The sequence below is a fragment of the Daktulosphaira vitifoliae genome, unplaced genomic scaffold (genome assembly GCF_025091365.1).
Source record: "Daktulosphaira vitifoliae isolate Bord-2020 unplaced genomic scaffold, ASM2509136v1 Scaffold_3, whole genome shotgun sequence".
Classification (NCBI taxonomy): Eukaryota; Metazoa; Arthropoda; class Insecta; order Hemiptera; family Phylloxeridae; genus Daktulosphaira; species Daktulosphaira vitifoliae.
In genome coordinates, this window is record NW_026099574.1 from 18,288,225 (window position 1) to 18,309,106 (window position 20,882).

A 20,882-nucleotide genomic window follows, 5' to 3' on the forward strand; every position below is an offset into this window, starting at 1 on the left:
TTGGTCGGTAACTTGAGACTACTATTATTATAATATAGCGGGAGTAATGTGGATCAATAAGCCTATAATTAAAAATAACACTCATCACTTTCAGTCTTTACATTAAAGAGTTGATAATCTTCAAAAAGTGGTTTAAAATTTATTAATGAGTCATGTAGTAGCACTGGCAAATGCAAGGGGAGGAGTTGAGAGTTGAAACCCTCCCAAAATTTATAAGATAAGTGACAATTTTGGACGATAAACAATAATAACAGTAAATAAGATCATATCATGCTATAAATATTTCCACAATAAAGTAATCGAACACAGGAATTTTGGTGAGCGAACAATATGGGCAGTGTCACATCTAATTTTCTTTAAATTTCAAAAAACCTCTCCCAAATTTAATTTCTGTGTACGCCACTGTGTAGTAGCTTGTAAGTTGGTTAAACAAAAATATTTCCATTTAAAAAATTAAAGTTGATAACATTTTAAGAGGGAATAATTTTTTGTTTTAATTGTAGAATGTAGGATACTATTACTTTTCAAAACGAAAAATTTATATTGCATTTTATATTTTTATAGATATTCTGTGAGTCATATTTAAAGAATCGCTCTGTATAGGCATTACACATCAACTTAATTTAATTATTAACCAGTTGATTTTAATAAACCACTACAAAATGTTATATATTTTTATGAGTTCAAAGATTACATGTTCAAATATAAATTATGGCTAAAAGCTCTCTAACCTACTAATATAAATTTGAAAGAAATTCATCCCCGTTGGTTGTATATATATTATCTTGTGAGAATTTCTTCATTTTACAAGTTCTTTAGTCTCCAGTTATTAAATATTTTAATAATTTAAAAATACTCTTGTAGCACTACATGGATTTTCAGAAAATTTACTGTATTCAGTTGTCAAAATAATTTTGAGCTAATTTTGAAGAGTTACTCCAATATTTCACAATTTATATAACATTGAAAATTTAAGTTTAAATTTTTTTTCATAATGGTAATAAAGATATTTATTTCTCCAATATAATAAAGGAAGAAATAAAACTTTTGACCTTCAAGCTATGTTAGAAGAAACTTATTTAATCAAAATTTAAATAACCTATATTATAAAACGTAAAAATCTTGAATAAAAGCTAGGATTGTCTCACTAATACATTTAAAGGATAACAAAGTAGAGGGTGTGACAGACACAAATTAAATTTAATTAAGGAAAAGTCAAAATTTCGACAGTCAATGTTCTTTATTTTGAACATAATAAACATAAACCATAGAAGAAATTATTTTGTGTGGGTGGCTTGGGCTTTTCTCATTTGTAATAAAATGTTACTTAGTTCTTCACGCTTCCTCTTGGCTCTTATATGTGTTCCCAACTGAAAAAAAAATAAAATAAATCATACATACAGAATTGAATATCAATTAAAAGTAATACTATACTTACACGTCGCTTTAAGAATTTTAATGCTCGTTTATCCTTAGAAACTTTCAACAATTCCATTGCACGTTTTTCAAATGGAGCATGTCCCATTACTTCCCTTACTACATCTCTAATGAATTTGTTATGTTTTGTTAATTTCTAAAATTAATAAATAAATAAAAGAAATGTTAATTCCAGAAAAAGAAAAACCTTAATAATATGAACCCAGTTAAAATGACCTAGAACTTAATAAAAGTCTATTATGTAACACCAATGATTACAAAAATTAAAAATATATACTTGTGACTAAATAAAAGATTAGTTCAAAACTACATTAGATATAGGGTAAAATCACCAGTAAATAAACAAACATAAGTTTTTATATAAAATTTTTTTTAATCAATTATTATAAGTTGTAGTTAGTAGTCCTTACAAAATAGAAAATATCCCAATTAAATCCTACTATATTATCACAATTTTTTATACAATATCATAAACTGTTTTCACTGGAAAATTCAAATTTTCTACATAATATAACTAAAGCTACTGTATTAGTTAATAATACATATTTTTATAATGATAGAATATTTATAGAGAAAAAATATTTATTAATTTTTTAAGTGTGGAATTCAAATATAAATAATTAAAGAATTTTAAAGTTTGTTCTTTCATTGGTAAAGTCACCATAATACCTAACAAAATATTTCATTTTTAAATTGATAAAATATTGATAGAGATGATTTAAACTGCAGTAAAATAAAAAATATACTTAATAATACTTACACCTTTAGTACGGGCTTGGCGAAGTTTTTCACTTTTGGATGATAATTCTTTGCCTACTTTATTAACTCTTTCAATCTTAGTAGTTTTATGACCACGTTTCAAACCGACAGCTAGCTCATAACGAGGAGCCATTTTATTTAGAACCTACAAAATTTTTTTTAGTTTCATTTAAATGCTATATAAACTGCCACCAAAAAAAAAAAAAACATTAAATTTGATAAAAATTATCATTTTTTCAATATTTGGTAATTTTTTTTTTTTTACAAATAAAGCCTTGATAATAAGGGAACCATTGACTATTACTAGGGAATATAGTTTTTATACTAAATTGATTTAAAATTGATTAATATTTTAATAGAATTTAAGAAGAGTCAAACAACTTAGAGGTATAAATTTAAAGTTTTATTATTATGTTTTACTATATTAGAAAGTCATAATAGAATTAATAATAATTATAAAATTTGTTTAAGATTTATAAATAATATTACCTGAAATTAGATTGACGTGGATAAACTATTTGAATTTTAGAAATTCAACACACTTAGGGTAAACCGAAGACAACTCTGTAGAAATAAAATGTAGATAAGTACCAAAATTGATAATACTTCGCTTAAGGTTATGATCACGATTTTGCATTATGTTCCATAATAGTTTTACTTCCATGATATATAGCTACCAACATTATCGTAATAACATCATTAGAATATCCTGAGAAAGTTCGTTATTTAACAATTTCATTACCTGTCACCAGTTTAAACATTCTTCTTAATTTTCGATTTTCTTAGAAATCAATTTTTTAAATTAATTTGTATTCTCTTGATACTTACCCGAAGTGATACTCAACATATAATTTACAATGGAAGAGGTTTAATCTAAAAAGTACATGATGTGATATTACGCTCATTCAAGTATTACAAAACTGACATTGGTCAGGAATAATAAACATATAAAAAAAATATATATTTAAAGTTCAAAAACAATTTCTTTTTCATGAGGTTCTTACAATTAAAATCTTAAAGTAATTAAGATATTTATAAGTAATTAAAATCTAAAGTCTTAAAATAAGTATTATAGCTATTTTTAATAGTCTTTTTCTTGTTAATTTTAATAGGGTTTATGAATTGATTAAAATGGAAATAAGAAGTTAATGGTAAACTTATTGTAGACAAATTATAAGTAAATACTCAGACTTTTAGAAATGACGTTTCTGATATATATTAATAATATATCGATTTCTAAAAAAATTGTTCTATTTCAAAATTGGTTTGAAATTGTCAACAGTTAAAAATAGATATTTCATTTTTTATTTTAGTGGCAGATTGTATGAATTATTGATAGAATATGTTAAACTCCTATTGTAAATTAAAATAATACAAAAAAGAATTTCAAATATATCCTTAAATTATAAAACAACAAACCCGTATTTAAAAAATTTATCGCAGAAATAAAGTTTTCTGCCTATTGACAAAAATGAAAGGGAGTTTAGGATTACTTAATAATTAATATTAAAAAACAAAGGACTTTTCTTATCACCTCCTTTTATATAATATCTTATAAACTTTTTTTATTAACTTGATTGCAAGTGAAGCAATGAAAATTTTTTTGAAGCTATTTAAAAATTAACTCTTTTACACATCCATAAATTTCCACAAAATGACATGTTTAGTATAATAAATGTCAGTAATTTTGTGAAAAAGGTACTAAAATAAAAAATAATATAAAAAAATTTTAAGTAGTGGTATGCCAGCAAAATTTTTTATCATACAATTTATATAAAATATGACATTGGCACATTTTTATCATTTTAGTTATTAAAGTTTGGGTAAATTTTACTTAAATCATACATAAAATTCCTTAATTGTAATATACATAGATGTTAATTTATTCATTTTTTTTATTGCTCTATTATATTAATTTTTTTTATTTAATTTACTCAAAATATCAGTTATCTTATGAAAATAATAGATTGGATATTTTTTTAGTGTTATAATTATAATATTAATTGTTGTAAAATTTCGATAGTTAATTATGAAATAAAACTTCAAATTAAGTAACATATTATTTTAATTTTTTTGTAACATTTAAATACTATTACATAAAATTAATTATACACCACTATTTTCTAAACATCTGCTTATTTTTAACACATACTTTATTTAATAGGAAATGTTAAGTATACATTGTAATTAAAAAAATAATAAGAACAACATTCAGTTTTAATTGCATAAATACATTAATTCATTTACAAAGTGCAAAATATAAATTCAAATTTTAATAATGATAAACTAAAAATAAAAAAGGAAATAAAAGGTATTTAATTTAGCTGTATTTAAATGATTGGTCTAAATAAATACCATGAATTAATTATATAATGTGAAATAAGGGTTAATCATAAATACTCCAATAAATTTATTAATATAGTTCTTTAAATTTAAAAAACTGTATATTATGTAATAATAACTGTATAACTGTTTTTTAAATGATTAGTTATAGTTTTGGATAGTATCTATCAATCACAGTTTTCNTTATTTATATTATGTAATAATAACTGTATAACTGTTTTTTAAATGATTAGTTATAGTTTTGGATAGTATCTATCAATCACAGTTTTCAAGTAATAAGTAATTTTATGAAAAGTTTACACATATTTTACTAAATAAAGATAAATGGCCAAGTTACGGCACCATGTGAAGAATAAGTCAGAACCATTTCATCCGGAAATCAAATTATAATATTAATGATAGGTCTTTGGATTTATGACTCAATTTTTTTTAATGGATAAGGTAAAAAAAATTTCAGTGAAATAACAAACAAAAGATGAGTAATAATGATTTATAAGAATACAATAGCTTTTTAATTGTCGTAGTTCATTATTTTAATACATTTTTTGGATTCAGATATTTTTTATGAAAATTATTTAAAAGAATGAGCTTTGATTTCCTATAATTGAATCTGAAGATAAAAAATTGGTCTGACTGAGAGAGGATCTTCTGGACTATCTTAAATATGCCATTGATTTCATAGAATTGATTCCAATTTAGTTTTTTAATATCTAACCAAAGTAAATTCAATTATTTATTTCCAATTAAATTAAATTAATTTTATTTTGCAATTACCTTAAATAATTTTTATTTTCTTTGAAATACAAAATCATTTTCTCGACTAAATACAATAAGTCAAGTAAATATTCGGACTCTAGAAAAAATAATATCCCTGTTGAATTACCATTGACATATGCAACTTTAAGTATGTTTGATTATGTCCGAATATTTACTTAACTTATTGTAGATTACTATAAACAAATAAGGCCATGTTTAAAATTAGGGAATTCTTAAACATCTAAAATTCGTGACCCACTTGGAATTACCTCTCTGTTGCATGTCCTCTTGCCATATATTCTCGGTAGTCTCGGTTCCGCTACTAATTATTTATTTATAACTTCATAGTTTATTTTAGATTCGATGTTATACAAAAATTGTAGTGTTTAAATGTTATTTAAATAAAGAAGTTTTCTATCTTCTATAATTGTTTAAGATTTGTAGGTATAACTAGGTATTTTATACACATTTTGGTAAGAGTCAAATTTGTGTACTTGATTTGTTTAAAAATTTAGTATGAGTGTTTGGATAAATTATATTTGTAATGTATTAATTTTAGTTGGTATAAACAAAATTTGCAATTTCTGTTTTTTTGTTGTCTTATCAACATGAATGATTCTCAACTCTGTAATACCATAATAGTTGGTCATTAAAATATTTTTATTTCTAAAAATCTATGGGATAATTTATAATTTATTGATAGTTAACTTCTAAATTAAATAAATTACAATATTTAAACAGTTTAAAAATAAATATTCACTTTATGTAGTAACAAGTTTAAATGAATACATTTAAATATATAGATAAAATATTATTGTCATATTATATTACTTTTATTTTTTTAACATAATAGATTATTATAATTTTAATTTAATAGATTTAACAAAAACATATTTTTTTTTATTGCAAATAAAAACTAATATTTTTTTTGTGATATTAAAATGTGGTAGGTGTGATGTGGTCTATAAAATATTCTGCATCAAAATCAATAAATAATTCTGAATTAAGATAGAGAGATAGTTAAATAGATTAAAAAAAAATTTTTTTAACGTATAATAATTAATTAAAAATGTTTATGAATCAATAATAGTTCTGATAAAAGTCTAATATTGTTATAAATAAAAATAAAATAAAATAAATATTTACAATTATGAACTATTATAATCTTTTATTACAATGCAAGTATAGTTATATTCGAATTGTACGTATGACTCGTGCTAGTACAAATTTAACCACGCTAAACTGTTTATTTAAATTGATTACTCTAAAACTAAGCTGAAATAACCCTTCTTTAAGTATATAAAAATGTATACTCTGTCGACCCACATTTTAAGCTCCTGTTTTTAATGCCATTAAATGTTTGAAGTAAAAAATTATATTTGGTCCTATTATTGTTATTCTAATTTTTACTGTTAAAAATACATTTTTAAAATGTGGATGATAAAATATAGACGCATATCAATGTGAAAAGAATGTGTTGGTTCTTAACTTCAATGCAAATCCATAAGCATTGATTGTGATAACATATACAAAGGGTATTATTATTTATTATATTTGATCATTGATACAAAAGAACTTTAATAATTTAAATTAGTATTAATATTTTGTTAGCTACTATGAGAAAAGTGAGATTAATTCATGAAAAAGTTTTGATTCAATACAAAAAGCATGATGACCAGCACGAGTAATTTTATAGTTATTTGACAAAAAGATCTTTTAATGATGAACAAATTGAAGTGTCGCAAGTGCGAGTAGTCTGTTCGTTGGTTGTTTTTGTTGCTGTTTTGCTGGATGTCGGTTGTTCACCCTCAGCGTGAGAATTTTCTTCGCTATCGCCAGAATTTTTAGCTGCTAAAAATCCTTCAATAGCAGTACCCAAAACCTCAGCATTAACAACTGAACCTGTAGGTTTGTCCCATAACACTATGTCAGTCTTCTTTTCAACGGACTGGGCTGCTTGTGGTTTTTCCGTTTTGCATGATACGGGTTCAAGCAAAGACACTTTTGGTCGTTCATCAGCAAAAGTGACGACTACCGGTGATTTTTGAACATAATCCGAACCAACAGTTATAGATTCAGGGCATTCGACGTCCATTGGTTGTCGACATGTTGAACTTTTAGTTGAAATTTTCTTGAACCAATTACGTGTACCGTTATTTTGTAAATTAGCTATGTCCACACTGTTGGATCGACCCGACCTCAAAGATTCTTTGCGACCGCCAGCCGCTGATATGCTATCCGTCGTCTTACTGCCCAGTCGACCTTTCGTTAACGCCTTATTAGCTGACGATTTCAGAGAATTCATGATTGACATTAAATCCGTATTGGTACACACGATACCAGACGACTGAGATTTGATGGTCGGTCCTGGTGAGTCGGATGCACGTCTCCGGGGTGGTATAGGAGGTGCTAGTTTTTCGCAAACATCAATGTTCGAATACCTACGTGCTTCTTTAAATCTGAAAAATTAAATTGTTTTTCTAAATCAACACAAATATTCACTTAACATAAATAGAAAAATAATATAAATATAAATACGAATAATTATTTTTGGAAAAATACAAAGACATAATCGTTAAAAGACAATTCATTTTTCAACTATTGACGAACAGTTATAACTTCATTGACATGAGTTATTTCAACAACATTTCCAGTTGTTTCATCGGATGGACTAAAATGAGGTTTCTGAATGAATACTCCTACGCCTTTGTCATAAACCTATATCCCGTCGAGAATTAAATAGTTTTTATTTTGCACCGAACCAATTGGTTTTGTGATGATACGATCGTATTCGCAAGAAAACAAGTTATTTTCCAACGTTTCGTACCTAATTTACGGTGTTCGAAAAAATAGTTTTAGGAGAAAAGGCAATAAAAAATGAAATTTTGACATTGTGTTGGCACGTCTTCGAATAGTGGATTGATCCAATAAAATGGAATGCACGAATATGGCGATTAGGATGGCCACAGTGGGGCACAAATATGAATTAAATTTCTCGTCTTGAAAGACTTAAACAATTCATATATTTTCGATTAGAAAAACGATATAGTTTGAAATGTTGTCAATTTCATGATTAATCTCTGTCGGGTCTGTACACTTCATGCGCATTATCCATTTCAATTTTATCCATCTGGTGTCCCGTTCAGTATTCCGGGTGTAGTCGATCGTGCTTAGAATATTTTACGTCGGGTCAGTACAGTATTTAAGTATAAAAATTTATCCTATTAAGAGTTTTTGAATAGAAACCTCATTAGCGCATTAAATGTAATTCTATAGAATTACTTTCAAAATTAGTATATTTATTTAACAAAACTTTTATCAATATTTGGCCAGTAAAATAGTTATTAAATCAACAGTTTTTTTTAAATTTGTGTTATAAAATGAAATAATCGATTTGGTAAATTACATTTAATATTACAAATCATTATATTATCATTAATTTTACTTATTAAAAATAAGTATAATTTTTATGCTTTGTATAAATAAATAATATTTATTTAAAATTTGTTGAGTTTATTTAAATTTCTAAATGATAATCGTATGTTTTAATTATTATTTGTCAAGTAGATACCAATAAAACTTAACGCATGACTACAAAGAAAACACTTTCAGTGACAAAAAGGCTTTTCGTTTGAAATATATTACGATGTCGGTTATGTAAATTATGTTTACAAGTAATTGTAAACATAATTGCTAATAAATGCAAAACGTATTTTCCTATTATTATTATATTTTGTATTGCCGTAGACTTAATTATTCGGTAGTTGTTGATAATTTTAACAGTGTTACTATTTTTTAATTACTGCGTTTTTACTCAAATACCGACCCGGCAAAAGATAATTTGAATGTTTGTGCGTATGATACACTTTAGTTAAGATCTTGGTAAGACAAACAGTTCCTTTCGCACAAAAGTGTAATAATTATAATCTACTGGAAACATTCAAAGTAAATGTTGGTACCTGGACATTTGTGCGTTGCTACTGCCGTCTAATGGCTGTACTTCGCACATCTTCTCCTTGTTTTCGGTTTGCCACATTTTCATCCGAACTTTTCGGGCAGCTTTAATGTCTGCAATATCGTCCATAATGTCTAGCTGTAAATTGAACTGGCTTCCCGTGGGCGAAGGTGCAGCACCCGACGTGGAATCTCGGCGAGCGGGTCGTGACCCTTTACTAGGAAAAGAAGCTATCGACTCTCGGCGATTGCGGCCAAACAAAGGCATGGGTGCTTTGGATATGGTGATCACCGAGTGCCGACGTCCCGGGGTGTAAGGCCCCGGTGCTTTGGTAAGCGTGGCCAGGAAAGCTTTTTCTCGAGCAGCTGTGCCGGCTACTCCTTGATCGCTTAACCTGCGTACCTACAATTAATGCGAACAAATAAGATTAGATTACCAATTTTGGAAATTAATTGAACTGTAGGACATTAAATTTAATAAAACGCACCTGCCTTTGTTTTTATCCCTCCTCAATTTTCTTTTCACATTTATGGGAAAATATTTAAAGAACTTTTAAATTTAAGTAAAGTGACAGTCTATTAAAATGTGCTATTTTACATATTATGTAAAATGGAACTTTGATAATATTACTATCAAAGTTCTTGTGTATTATGAATAAAGGTCCCAAATGGCGTTTTCTAATAGTTTCAAAAGTTACATATAAACCTATTCGATATTATTCAAGTATGAAGTGGAGATCATGATCATCCTTTTCGGATGTAGAAATGTCACTACATAAATCCATACTACAGCCAATAGGTATATTCATGAATAAACCATGGATTTCAAGGTATAAAATAAAGGAACGCCTACCTACAAAAACGCTTTAATTTTTGTTCAACACTAAGGATATTAAACATTTTGTTTTATAAAATTTAATTTTGATTTTATAGGAGCTGTAAAAAAATATTATTGACTTATATATTAATATGTGTACATTTGTTAAAACCAAATATTATTTTAATGAATTATAAACCCAAAAAGTTGTATTTTAAAACAACGACAATTAAAAATTATGGTTCTTACAGTTCAACTAATTTTTTTCTTTAATTTTGGTGATTACTTTTATTTTTAAAAATATTAAATGGATAATGAACAATACCTGACTGGCAGTTATTCCAGTAGTACATTGTGGAGTGGGTAATGAACGTTTCCTCATGTCCCTAAACGGAGATAGAAAAAACGGGTCCTGTGGAAGGGTATCGGGAGATCCGCCTCCTCCTTCTTCCGTGTCTTCATCCTCTTCGACAAAGCAATTTTCTTGGTCTACAACGATTACCGGTTCCGATTCCATTTTGTTACACGGTTCTGCAAAAACCAAAAGATATGAAATTCTAATATTTTAACGTCCTGCTAAAAGCACGATTGTTTTATCATCTCGGACTTGGAGCCAGGATAATATAGTGTATTTAACATTACCGTGTACCTTTAAAAAAATAGTGTACGATTTGTCTATTTAGATCTATTGAGAAATCGATATGCCTTTATGCGTAAATACTAGGGACGACTCCGATACGTAGGTTTCCCTTCCTCCCTAATATAAGCATGGATTTTTAGAGAGGCCATTGTAGATAAATATATACTGAATAAACTATGGTAAAATCAATAATTTTTTATTAATATACATCCAATAATGTTTTGGTTAATATAAAGTATTTTTTTATTAGTTGAACCATTTTTTTGTTGATTTAATAAAATAATTGGTTATTTGATTAATTTGTTATTCTTTTAACAAAAATATAAGCAAAAAACTGATTCATTCAACAAAAATTTTATTGAACGTATTTTGATAATGCATTTATTGATTTAACGGAGGACTTTTTTAAGCGTAGTATAATAATTTAAAAAAAGTAAGTTTCTCTTACTAACTTGTTAGAGTGTAATAAATGATAACTAGTTAAGTTTTATTTATAAAGAAAATTGGTATATGTATATATACTTTATAACTTGATTAAAATTTTTGCCATTTTAAGCAAAATTGACTTTTTATACTGATGTATATTTTGTAACTATATTTTTTTTTAACATAATAAATTTATAAATATTGCAATCATATTTTTTTATACCTCTCAAAAATAAGTAAAACACATTATATGTAGTCTGGATTTTTTTTAAAGCAACCTATCGTATTTTTTTCAGTTTTCCTCATTTTATACATATTTTATAGCTCAAACTTGACATGACAGCTGTGTTATTCTAAATCTCTTACTTCTGTAATTTAATTTGAAATGCAATGTACGATTCCCATTCATCTTATAGCAACAAAATCACCAATGTGACATTTTGTTATTTATAATTTCTACTTTCATTTAGTTTTTATTTTACAAAATTGTAAAAATCTGTTCAAATTTCTTTTATTGGAAAACTAGGTAATCAAATAACCTTAGTAAACAATGAAAATTGAATACATTTTTAAAGGATAAAAAATGTCCATGAAGTCTTAATTTTTTCGTCATTAAATTACTGGTTTATTTTTATTGAAATTCTAAATGTGATAGTTATAGTAATTATAGTTTAATTATAAAATGAATATAATCTAAAAAATTTAATTTTTATTGTTCAATATTATTGTTCTCTTAGTTTGTGTGTAATTAGGTTTCGTATAAATAGTCTTTGATACTTCATAGTTCGTACAAAATTTAAAAGACTACTATTATGGTCTTTTGCGCTTTAACAAACAAATTTATTTTCAGGAATACTTCGAGTAAAAAAATAAGTTATTAAAAATAATATTTATCATAAAATGATGAAGCAATTTTCTTTACTCTCCGAGAATATTTTCTCAATTCACGCTAGCATTTATATTATACGATTTATATTATTATAACTATTAAATAAATAGTGTGGATAGAGATAAGAATACTTCCACGGCCCTCTGCCAGACGCAAGAGGCGACTAATGAGGTTGTGTCATGTCAACAGCTGGTGTAAAATTTTTGTCAAATAGTATGAGGTGTCCTGAACAAAACTTAGACGAATTGTCTCATCTCGGATGTACACGGGGACAACAGGTTGCTGACCCCAAGTAGTTGGGATTAAGGCGAGGAAGAAGAAAATTAAATAAATAAAGAAGAACTATTAAATAAATATATTTTTTACTTGAGTTAAAAAAAGAAATTCTGACGGTATATATTTTTAGGCTCATACGTTTTGTGTTTCTAACAAAATATTTACAAATTCTTTTGGTACTAAAAGTGAGTCAATCTATAACTTTTAAAATTTTGTGATATAGATAAAAATATAATATCTGTTTTTCAATAACACTTTTCAATGAGTTATAGCATTATAAAGTTAAAATTGTAATGTAAAATCTAGAATTTTCACACAAAAATAGCATTCGGTAGCCATTTTCACAATAAAGACAAAATAAAGTCCGAAAATTTTTTTTTCCAATATAAAGTATATTACATTAGCTTTAATTTAACATAAAAGTGTCCGAAAGTTCTACTTTCTATATGCATTTTTCAGATTTAAACCTCCTCAATTTTTAAGGGTAATGTCTTTGGCTAGATACGATTTGTGATCTTTTGACGTATCATTGAAAGAAATCGGTCCAGTGAAAGCTGAGAAAAAGTAGTGACATACAATAAAATAAACACATTATAGTAAAACCAATACCTTCTCAGCTTCGCATCCAAGCTAAAAAAAGATGTTTAAAGGAAATCATTTTTTTTTTTTGTTAATAAAGCAAACTCATAACACGTAACTAAGTTTTCAAATAATTGTATTGTAAAATAATTTTAAATTAAAATTTTTGAAAATTCTTTTTTTATTTATATTTTTTTTATTGTTAGAACTTTTTTTAACATTGAAATTCAAACGACGTTTTGGTGAACAAGTTTATTTGATTTTATATCTAAACTTATATTCAGTTATATTAAAGTTTTGATCAAGAATCGATACTAAATAACAAAAAACCAATTTTGTTTTGTAGCTAGATAGTAAATTAGTATTTAATATTTTATTTTTTAATTCAAATCTTTTCAATTTAAGTTAATGGTGCATAGAATAATACAAGTTAAGTATTAAAAAATGTTTTCTTAATTTATTTTATTTTGTTTTTATCCTATATTCATTCATTTTATTATGATTCCATTATATTTGATATTTATTTATGTAAATATTCTATTATCACACTAATGCTCACTGAATTTATTCATAAATTTATAGTTTTAAGTAGGGTAAAGGAAGTACAATTAGACAAATTAATTTTAAAGCCCTTATCTAAATTAAAGCAAGTTTTAAGACACTAATAAGAAATTTATTAAGGAGTATTAAAATATTTAACTTATATGGTAACACTGGCATTTTTTATTTAAGAAGTATATCTGTTATCCCATTGTGAACCGTTGATGGGTCAAATTAAGATATTTAACATTCTTTTTTATCACAGAATAAACCTGGAAAAAAATTTTAATTAGAAATTATTAGTCATTTAGTTATAATTTTTAATTAGTTAAAAATATAATCACTTAGATATCTTGAAAATTTCTTGAATAGAGTACTTTGTAAATTAAATATCTAATTGTGCCCCTCTATTCTCTATATATTTGGATAACTTTTTAATTTTATAAATATTTAAATAAAAATATGTTTTTGGCGTTTCAGTTAAGTAATTTAGTTTCTTTTTTTGTAAAAATTTCATTTCAAAACAACTATTTATTTTATATAGTTTTTTATTTGTTAAGTAAATTTAATGATATAAATTTCAAATTGGATTTTTATCATTATTCAGATTTTAATGTATAGGGTAAATGAATTACAATTTTAAAACCGATGGTATCATCTATTTAATGGTAAATATTGACCTAAGTTTTGTATTTGTATTTTAATAAGTTCATACAAAAAGTATAAAATGAAGTAACCTGTGAATTAGTTTTACAATCCAAAGTTTACGTTAAATACCTTTGAGGAGTATTATAAAATAATATCTATAGGTATAAAGAAAATAAAATATAAAGAAATTAAATAACACTCGTTAGAAAAGAAATTTTCTTTGTTGACATATATAAATATGTCTTATAGGAATGTCAACTTTATTTAATTAATTGGAAATATACATATTTAACTAAGTTATAAAATATAAAATAATGAATTAAGAAAATAATTGGTCGATACTACTCTTAATATTTCAAGTTATTAATATTTTTATACCTAGGCGTGCGGAGAAATAAGACCAAGAAATATCTAGAGATAAAATTAGACATTAATTTAATTATTTCCCTTGCTGCGAATAAAATATTTTTTAAATATATCCATGTGTAAAAGTCTGTATCCGCTGAAATTTTTTCAATTACTCATGCATGTCTTTTTGTCGTGTTCTTTCAACTTACAAATTTTATTACAATGTGGCCGAGTTGGTAACGCGGCAGTGTTTGATGCGCACTGTTTCGGGTTCGAAACTCGGTCACGGGCGGCTTCATTTGCCGAACGAGAGATAATTTCAGTAATTGGAAACACCATCCCTCTTTCCGGAGTATCAATGGTGAAGACACCTTATCCTTTGGGGAGACCGCTATGGCCCTTAAAGGGCATTAAAAAGCGGAAAAAAAATAACTATCATTACTTTTATTGAGTATACGCTATAATATAACTCTTGATAACTTGTTAAATGAAATTATTTAGTTTTATCTCACTAAAAAAAAAAGAAGGTATACAATGTGTATGTAATGTTCAATAGTATCTCATAGTTTTGTCCAAGTAAGTTATCAAAGCACTGTTCTGAAACTATGTCCTAATGTCTAAACACTTTTGTAGCCCTGCAGCGACCACTGAAGCTTATACGTGTAATAGCACAGAGATGCAATACTTAAATATCATGCACGTATCCTATGCATGTTATGTTATTTCAAAAATATAAAATAAAAATAGACAAACACGTAATGTACTGAAAGTGAGTATATAAACATTTTATACACAAAAATCACATTATTACATTTTTACGATCTTCGAGTTTCTTTTCCAGTAAGTACTAAACATATAAGCTAACGTATAATAAAGTAAACAGATAATTATATCAGATATTGAAATTCACAACGTATTAAAAAAATACCACTATGTATTCGGTGTTTGATAAAAATTGTTTATAACAATTTATTGATTAATAAACAACTGTCTCATTTTTTTTTAATTAACAACTAATTTAATTATTTCAATACTGTCATCTTATGTTTAGTTTAAAGAGTTATGTTCATTTATAAATTTTATATTATAATAAAAGATTTACAAGAATTTAAATGTACTGTAATTTTTAAAAAAATTACATTTAGCATAGATTATAAATCCTAATAAAACACAAAACAATTTATATAGTTGTAATAAAATATATTATTATTAATTAAAATTTTGGATTCGTGAAATTAGCAATTCATTTAATAAATTTTAAATTTGAAAGAATACGACAAAAAGACATGCATGAGTATAGAAAAAATTTCAGTGGATACAGACTTTTACAGGTGAATATATATAAAAAAATATTTTTTTTTGTAACAAGGAAAATAGTTAAATAAATGTCTAGTTTTATCTCAAGATATTTTAGATATTATTGTAAAAAAATTTTTAATCATACAAAATCAAACTAATTTTATTTTAATAATAAAACCAACCCAACTTTAAATATTTATTTAATGGTAAACATTTATTGTGAATTTTTATTATTGGCAGCTAATTATAGAGCTTTATATCTTTGTTCTAACGAACATCGCGCTGGCGAACAGAGTTAAAGGTAACAATTTATTCATTTTAAACTGAGACTTAAAGTAACTTAATAATAATTTCATTGGACCAAGTGTATTTCAATCCTATACTTATTGAGTAACTAGACTCTGAGCTTAATGTCTTTGTTTTAACGAACATTGCGCCGGTGCATAGAGCAAAGAAACTTACGAATATATTTTTAGTGTTTAATTTTTGTCTAAAGAGGTACCATCAAATAGGATTTTGCTTCAATAAAATGTGTCCATTTCAAAGCATCTCTCATTTTTAATATATTATAGAGAAAATGAAAAACGCTTTGAAATTGACAAACAAAAAATTAGAATATTATTGTAATTTTTTATGTGCCTGTAAATTTAAAATATAAACAATATTTTTTAATAAACCACTATTTAAAAAAGTTAACAGTTGGTTTCATGATTAATATTATTGTTTTAAGTTTTGCAAAATAAAACTCAGTACGTAATCGAAAATTTTGTTTCTTTTAAAAAGGGGGTTTTAACAATTTCCGACATGCACAGAGAAGGTAATAAAAATGTCAAGTTCCCATCATAAAATAAGTGTTTTATAGTATTTTAATTGTTACAAAAGTCTTTGGAACATAAACATCAAGTAAAACAAATCAAAATCTTATAAATGAAATTGATTTATTAGATTTAATGCTTAATATAAATTTTGTCATCTTAATTTTTTGTTGAAATGAAATTAATATATTTAATTAAATTACATTTATCGAGTAGCATCACAAATTTTATATATTGTATGACATGCTTGTTACCTGATGATATTTTATACATAGTAGCTTTTTATATTTTTGGCGTATATTATTACTTAATGGTTCTGATTCAATGTGTAAATTATATAACATTCATAATGTATAAGTCTTATATTATTTATTGCGTAGTATATACTCTAGTTAGTATCTAAAAAGTTTACTTGGCTACGAAATGTATAACTTACCTTTATAATTATGTAGCTTTAAGGTATCATCGGTTTATTTTAGTTATTACAAGCGGAATTATGCGTGCGTTAAATATTTATCGCAACCATAAATGCTAAGTTCTTAGAAGCAGATCATTCCAAATAAAAGCTCACTGAAAAGCACTATTCAAATAACAAAAAAACAAATTCCGTTAAGTTATAAAGTAAATATTCTTTATAAAGAGAATACACAATGAAGTTTCATTGATAAATGGTTTATGGGAAAAGTATAAAAATGAAAGAAATCTATTATTTAAGTTTCAAAATGAGAAAAAAACTACTGTCTTTTTTTTAATTGTATTCCAGATAAAAAGCAAGTCACAAAGATCTAACTATTTAAAATTTATTTTACAGTTAGTGTTCGACTAATTATATATTTTATGCTCCTTGAAATTATATACAATGTAAAGTATCAGAACATTTAATATTTTCTGTCTAATTTGGTGTTTTTCGTTAAAACTATTGTAAATCTTCACGACACTCATTTAAACTAGTACTATAGATATTATTTTATTTGAATACGCGTGTGTTTAAGGGATAGAATAGAGCTAAAAGTATTTATAAGTATGTATTATATAAGAAACACAACGTTTATCGATTGATATGAGAACAGAACACTTGTATTACCTTTATTACAAATACAATAGTTGAGATACTTAACAAGTTTAGCCTGAATAATTAACATCAACTATTTAATGATCACTTATATATTATTTAACTTTTGGTATCCTTCTTCATTAACCTTACTATTTAATGAAACTGCGGTTGGCGATAAGTTTATTGTATTTAATAATTCTTTTCTTCACAAAAAAAAATTAATTCGAATTTGTATTTTTATTTAGTAGTTATTTTGTAACTATCTGAAAATTCCGCGATGACATTGAATTTACGATAAGAGCTGAATACATTGAACACGTGAAATAAAAATTTATTTTTCAACTAATCGATTAGGTTGACTGCATTTTCTTCTAAGTTAGAAAGCAATAAGAACTCAAAATAGAATAAATTTGGGTATATATTTAATTCAGAAAAGAAGTATTTTGTAAGAATATTTTGTAAAACTTAAATAAGACTACAGTTAACTTCCAATCAAAATCATGCGTTATTACATATTAGGATAAATAAATGCAAAATAAAATAAGAAATTTGTATAGTTTCCTATTTCTAATAATTAATAATTATAATAGTAATTCTAATAATTCTACATATTACTATTAAAATTTGCATTGCTAACTAAGACGCACTTGACAATTATTTCATAAAATGTTTGGAATTTGTGTTTTTGAATTGTGTTTCTATGATTTTCAATAAGTAATTATTGACATAAAAAGGAAATTAGATTAAATGTTGACGGGCAAAAAATTAAGATTATTTAGTAAAATTCTTTAAATAATTATCACTAAAAGAATTATCAATATTATATATATATATATATTAAAGTGACCCTTAATATATATGGGGTGGAACAGCTTTAACTGACAACTCATATAAATAATGATTTAAATGACATTTTAGACTTGTATTTTTAATTAGTTTTTACAGTATAAAACTATATTTAAAATATATTTTGTAATATTTTTTGTAGTTACAAGAAAATATTTTAAAAATTAATTGTTTTATTAAAATTTTTTTTTAATATTTAAAGGTAATCATTTTATAGATGTTTCAATGATAAATTTTGATACCAAAAACTCTTATTTTAATTCTAATTTTAATTAGTTGGTTAGGTTTTAAAAATGTTTGAAAATCGTATATCGTTAAGTAACTTTTCCAGCATTGGATAATTTTTCTAAGTTTTATTTTATGTGTTATTTATGTTTATTGTCAAACACTAATAACAAATAATAGAAAAGTTTTAATAGAAAATGTTTATATCAAAAATTTTTACTATAATTCAGTTGTGTTCTACAACATTTTAAAATTTGGATTTTTTTACGATTTTTCTATAGTACAACACGTTATTCCACGTATATATAGGACGGAAGTAAATATTATCTTTTTACAATATTTACTGGCAACAGTAAGTGTTTTATATTTCATGAAAAATAGTAACGTTTGAATTATGAGTTTTTAAATAAATAGGTTTATGTCTTAAAAATCTAAACGTGAATAATAATGAATAAGCACATTTATTATCAATTCTCCTAATAAGAAATACCCTATAACAATGTGATATCAATGGTAGAATTACACAAATTAACAATTAACATCACTTTAAACTTGGCCAACCATCTAATTAATATCTGCGAAAAATAACACAAAACATATTTTAAGAATAATCCTATATTGTAAAAACTGATTAAAACAACAAACACACAACATACAAGTGAAACTAATATAAGCGTGTTAAAAACAAGTATAAAATGTTATTTAGATCATCAGTTATATGAGTTGTTTGTTAAATCTGTTCCACTCTGTATATATTAAGGTGGGCCATAATCGTCAACTTTTTTATTTTAGCCGTCCTCCTCTACTTAGTTGGAAAATGAAAAAAAAATAAGTCTTACAAAAATTGGTTAAAATTGATTAATCCTAAGTCGTGTCAGAGAGTTGAATATCGGATCCCAAGGGTAGATTTTTAGTTTTTCTTTTTAACAAAAACTAAGGCTTTTATAGCTAAAATTGAAATAATATAATTTGTAAATAAAGTAATTTTGCCTATACATTTACAAGTTTTGTTCTTAATATATTATTTTTCCACATAAAGTAAATAAAATAAATTTTTTATTTATACGAAAAATTTGGGTTATTTTAATAACATGAATATATTTGACTTATCGTTCGTTATATAAAAGAGTGTTTCATACAAAATTTATTTTCAATAAAGATATTTGTACCTTTACTCATTCCAAGATTTAATTAAATATACATTAAAACTGAATCACAAATTAAAGTTACCAACTAAACAATAAATATATCTAACACTTAATTCTTTTTAAAATTATCATGTAATTAAAAAAATATCAATGGGTAATAAAAGTGTTTAAAAAATTATAATTTATAGCTGTAAAAATTACATGTAACTATAAGAATTAATTTAAATTAATATTGTCAATATCAATGTGTTTTTTTTTTGGCAATCACTATAACATTTACAATAATCATGAACACTTGATTAAGAATTGCTTTTGGTTTTCATTTTTGGTAATTTTGGGTATACTATTACAATTTTGTATTAATTTGACTCCTCTTTAGGCAACATCATTGACAACAAGTAACTGTGAAAACATATTTTTACCTTTTATATATTTATTATTTTTAGTCCAACTGTTAGGATGAAATTCTAAAAAAAAAAAACCAGCACAGGGGAGTCGCGGCACAGTGGTGACGTGGCATAGTTGGATCAAGTATAATGATATCTGACAGTGATTAAAATCACTATAAAAAAAAAACGCTTCTATGCAAATCTTTAGATAGTGTTTAATTTAAAAAAAAATGGTGGATTATTCCAAAAGCTACATGATCTGCTAGTTCATTATTAATATCCTAATTAAGATAAAGTATGTCGAATGAAAAAGGGATTATTAAAAAATATTATTTCTCATAAAAAAATAATGTTGATCCATACACTTTTCAATATGTCATAGCATTATAAAGTTAAAAATGTAAAAAATAAAATCAAGAATTTTCACATAATAATAGCATTCGGTAGCCATTTTCACCGTGAAGATAAAATAAAGTCCGAAATTTTTATTTCGCATAATAAAGTAAATTACATTAGCTTTAATTTAAGATATATATAAAAGTGTCAGACTTTCCGAAACACATTCAAAATTTAAGTTGAAAAAGTAAATTTTTTGTGAAAAAGTTGTCATTTTAAATCCCCCCCTGTGGGCAGGTAAAGGGTCAGATATAAAAAAAATATATACCAAATGATAGGTAAAGACATCATGCATCTA

At 25.1% G+C, this 20,882-nt stretch overlaps 2 protein-coding genes across 5 annotated transcripts in view; both read right to left on the bottom strand.

The window, feature by feature from the left end:
* Positions 1 to 1,221: 1,221 nt before the first annotated feature.
* LOC126901353 (60S ribosomal protein L36) lies at positions 1,222 to 2,852 on the bottom strand. Its single transcript, XM_050677759.1, has 4 exons — positions 2,686 to 2,852; positions 2,198 to 2,341; positions 1,439 to 1,573; positions 1,222 to 1,370 (listed from the first exon to the last, which is right to left on the bottom strand). Exons 2-4 carry the CDS (start codon positions 2,327 to 2,329, stop codon positions 1,278 to 1,280), a joined length of 360 nt encoding a protein of 119 aa, XP_050533716.1. The 5' UTR covers positions 2,330 to 2,341; positions 2,686 to 2,852; the 3' UTR covers positions 1,222 to 1,277.
* Positions 2,853 to 6,233: 3,381 nt separating this feature from the next.
* The window catches only part of LOC126901077 (uncharacterized), a 46,423-nt gene continuing 31,774 nt past the window's right edge, over positions 6,234 to 20,882 (bottom strand). For 3 of the 4 annotated variants that reach the window (XM_050677287.1, XM_050677285.1, XM_050677288.1), the window contains exons 3-5: positions 10,392 to 10,597; positions 9,255 to 9,652; positions 6,234 to 7,754 (exon numbers count right to left, since the gene is read on the bottom strand). In XM_050677287.1, coding sequence (XP_050533244.1) covers positions 6,992 to 7,754; positions 9,255 to 9,652; positions 10,392 to 10,583 — 1,353 coding nt within the window. In that variant the 5' untranslated portion in view covers positions 10,584 to 10,597 and the 3' untranslated portion in view covers positions 6,234 to 6,991. Of the gene's footprint in view, positions 7,755 to 9,254; positions 9,653 to 10,391; positions 10,598 to 16,962; positions 17,107 to 20,882 lie in introns of all 4 variants that reach the window. The other variant, XM_050677286.1, reaches the window with a different exon arrangement.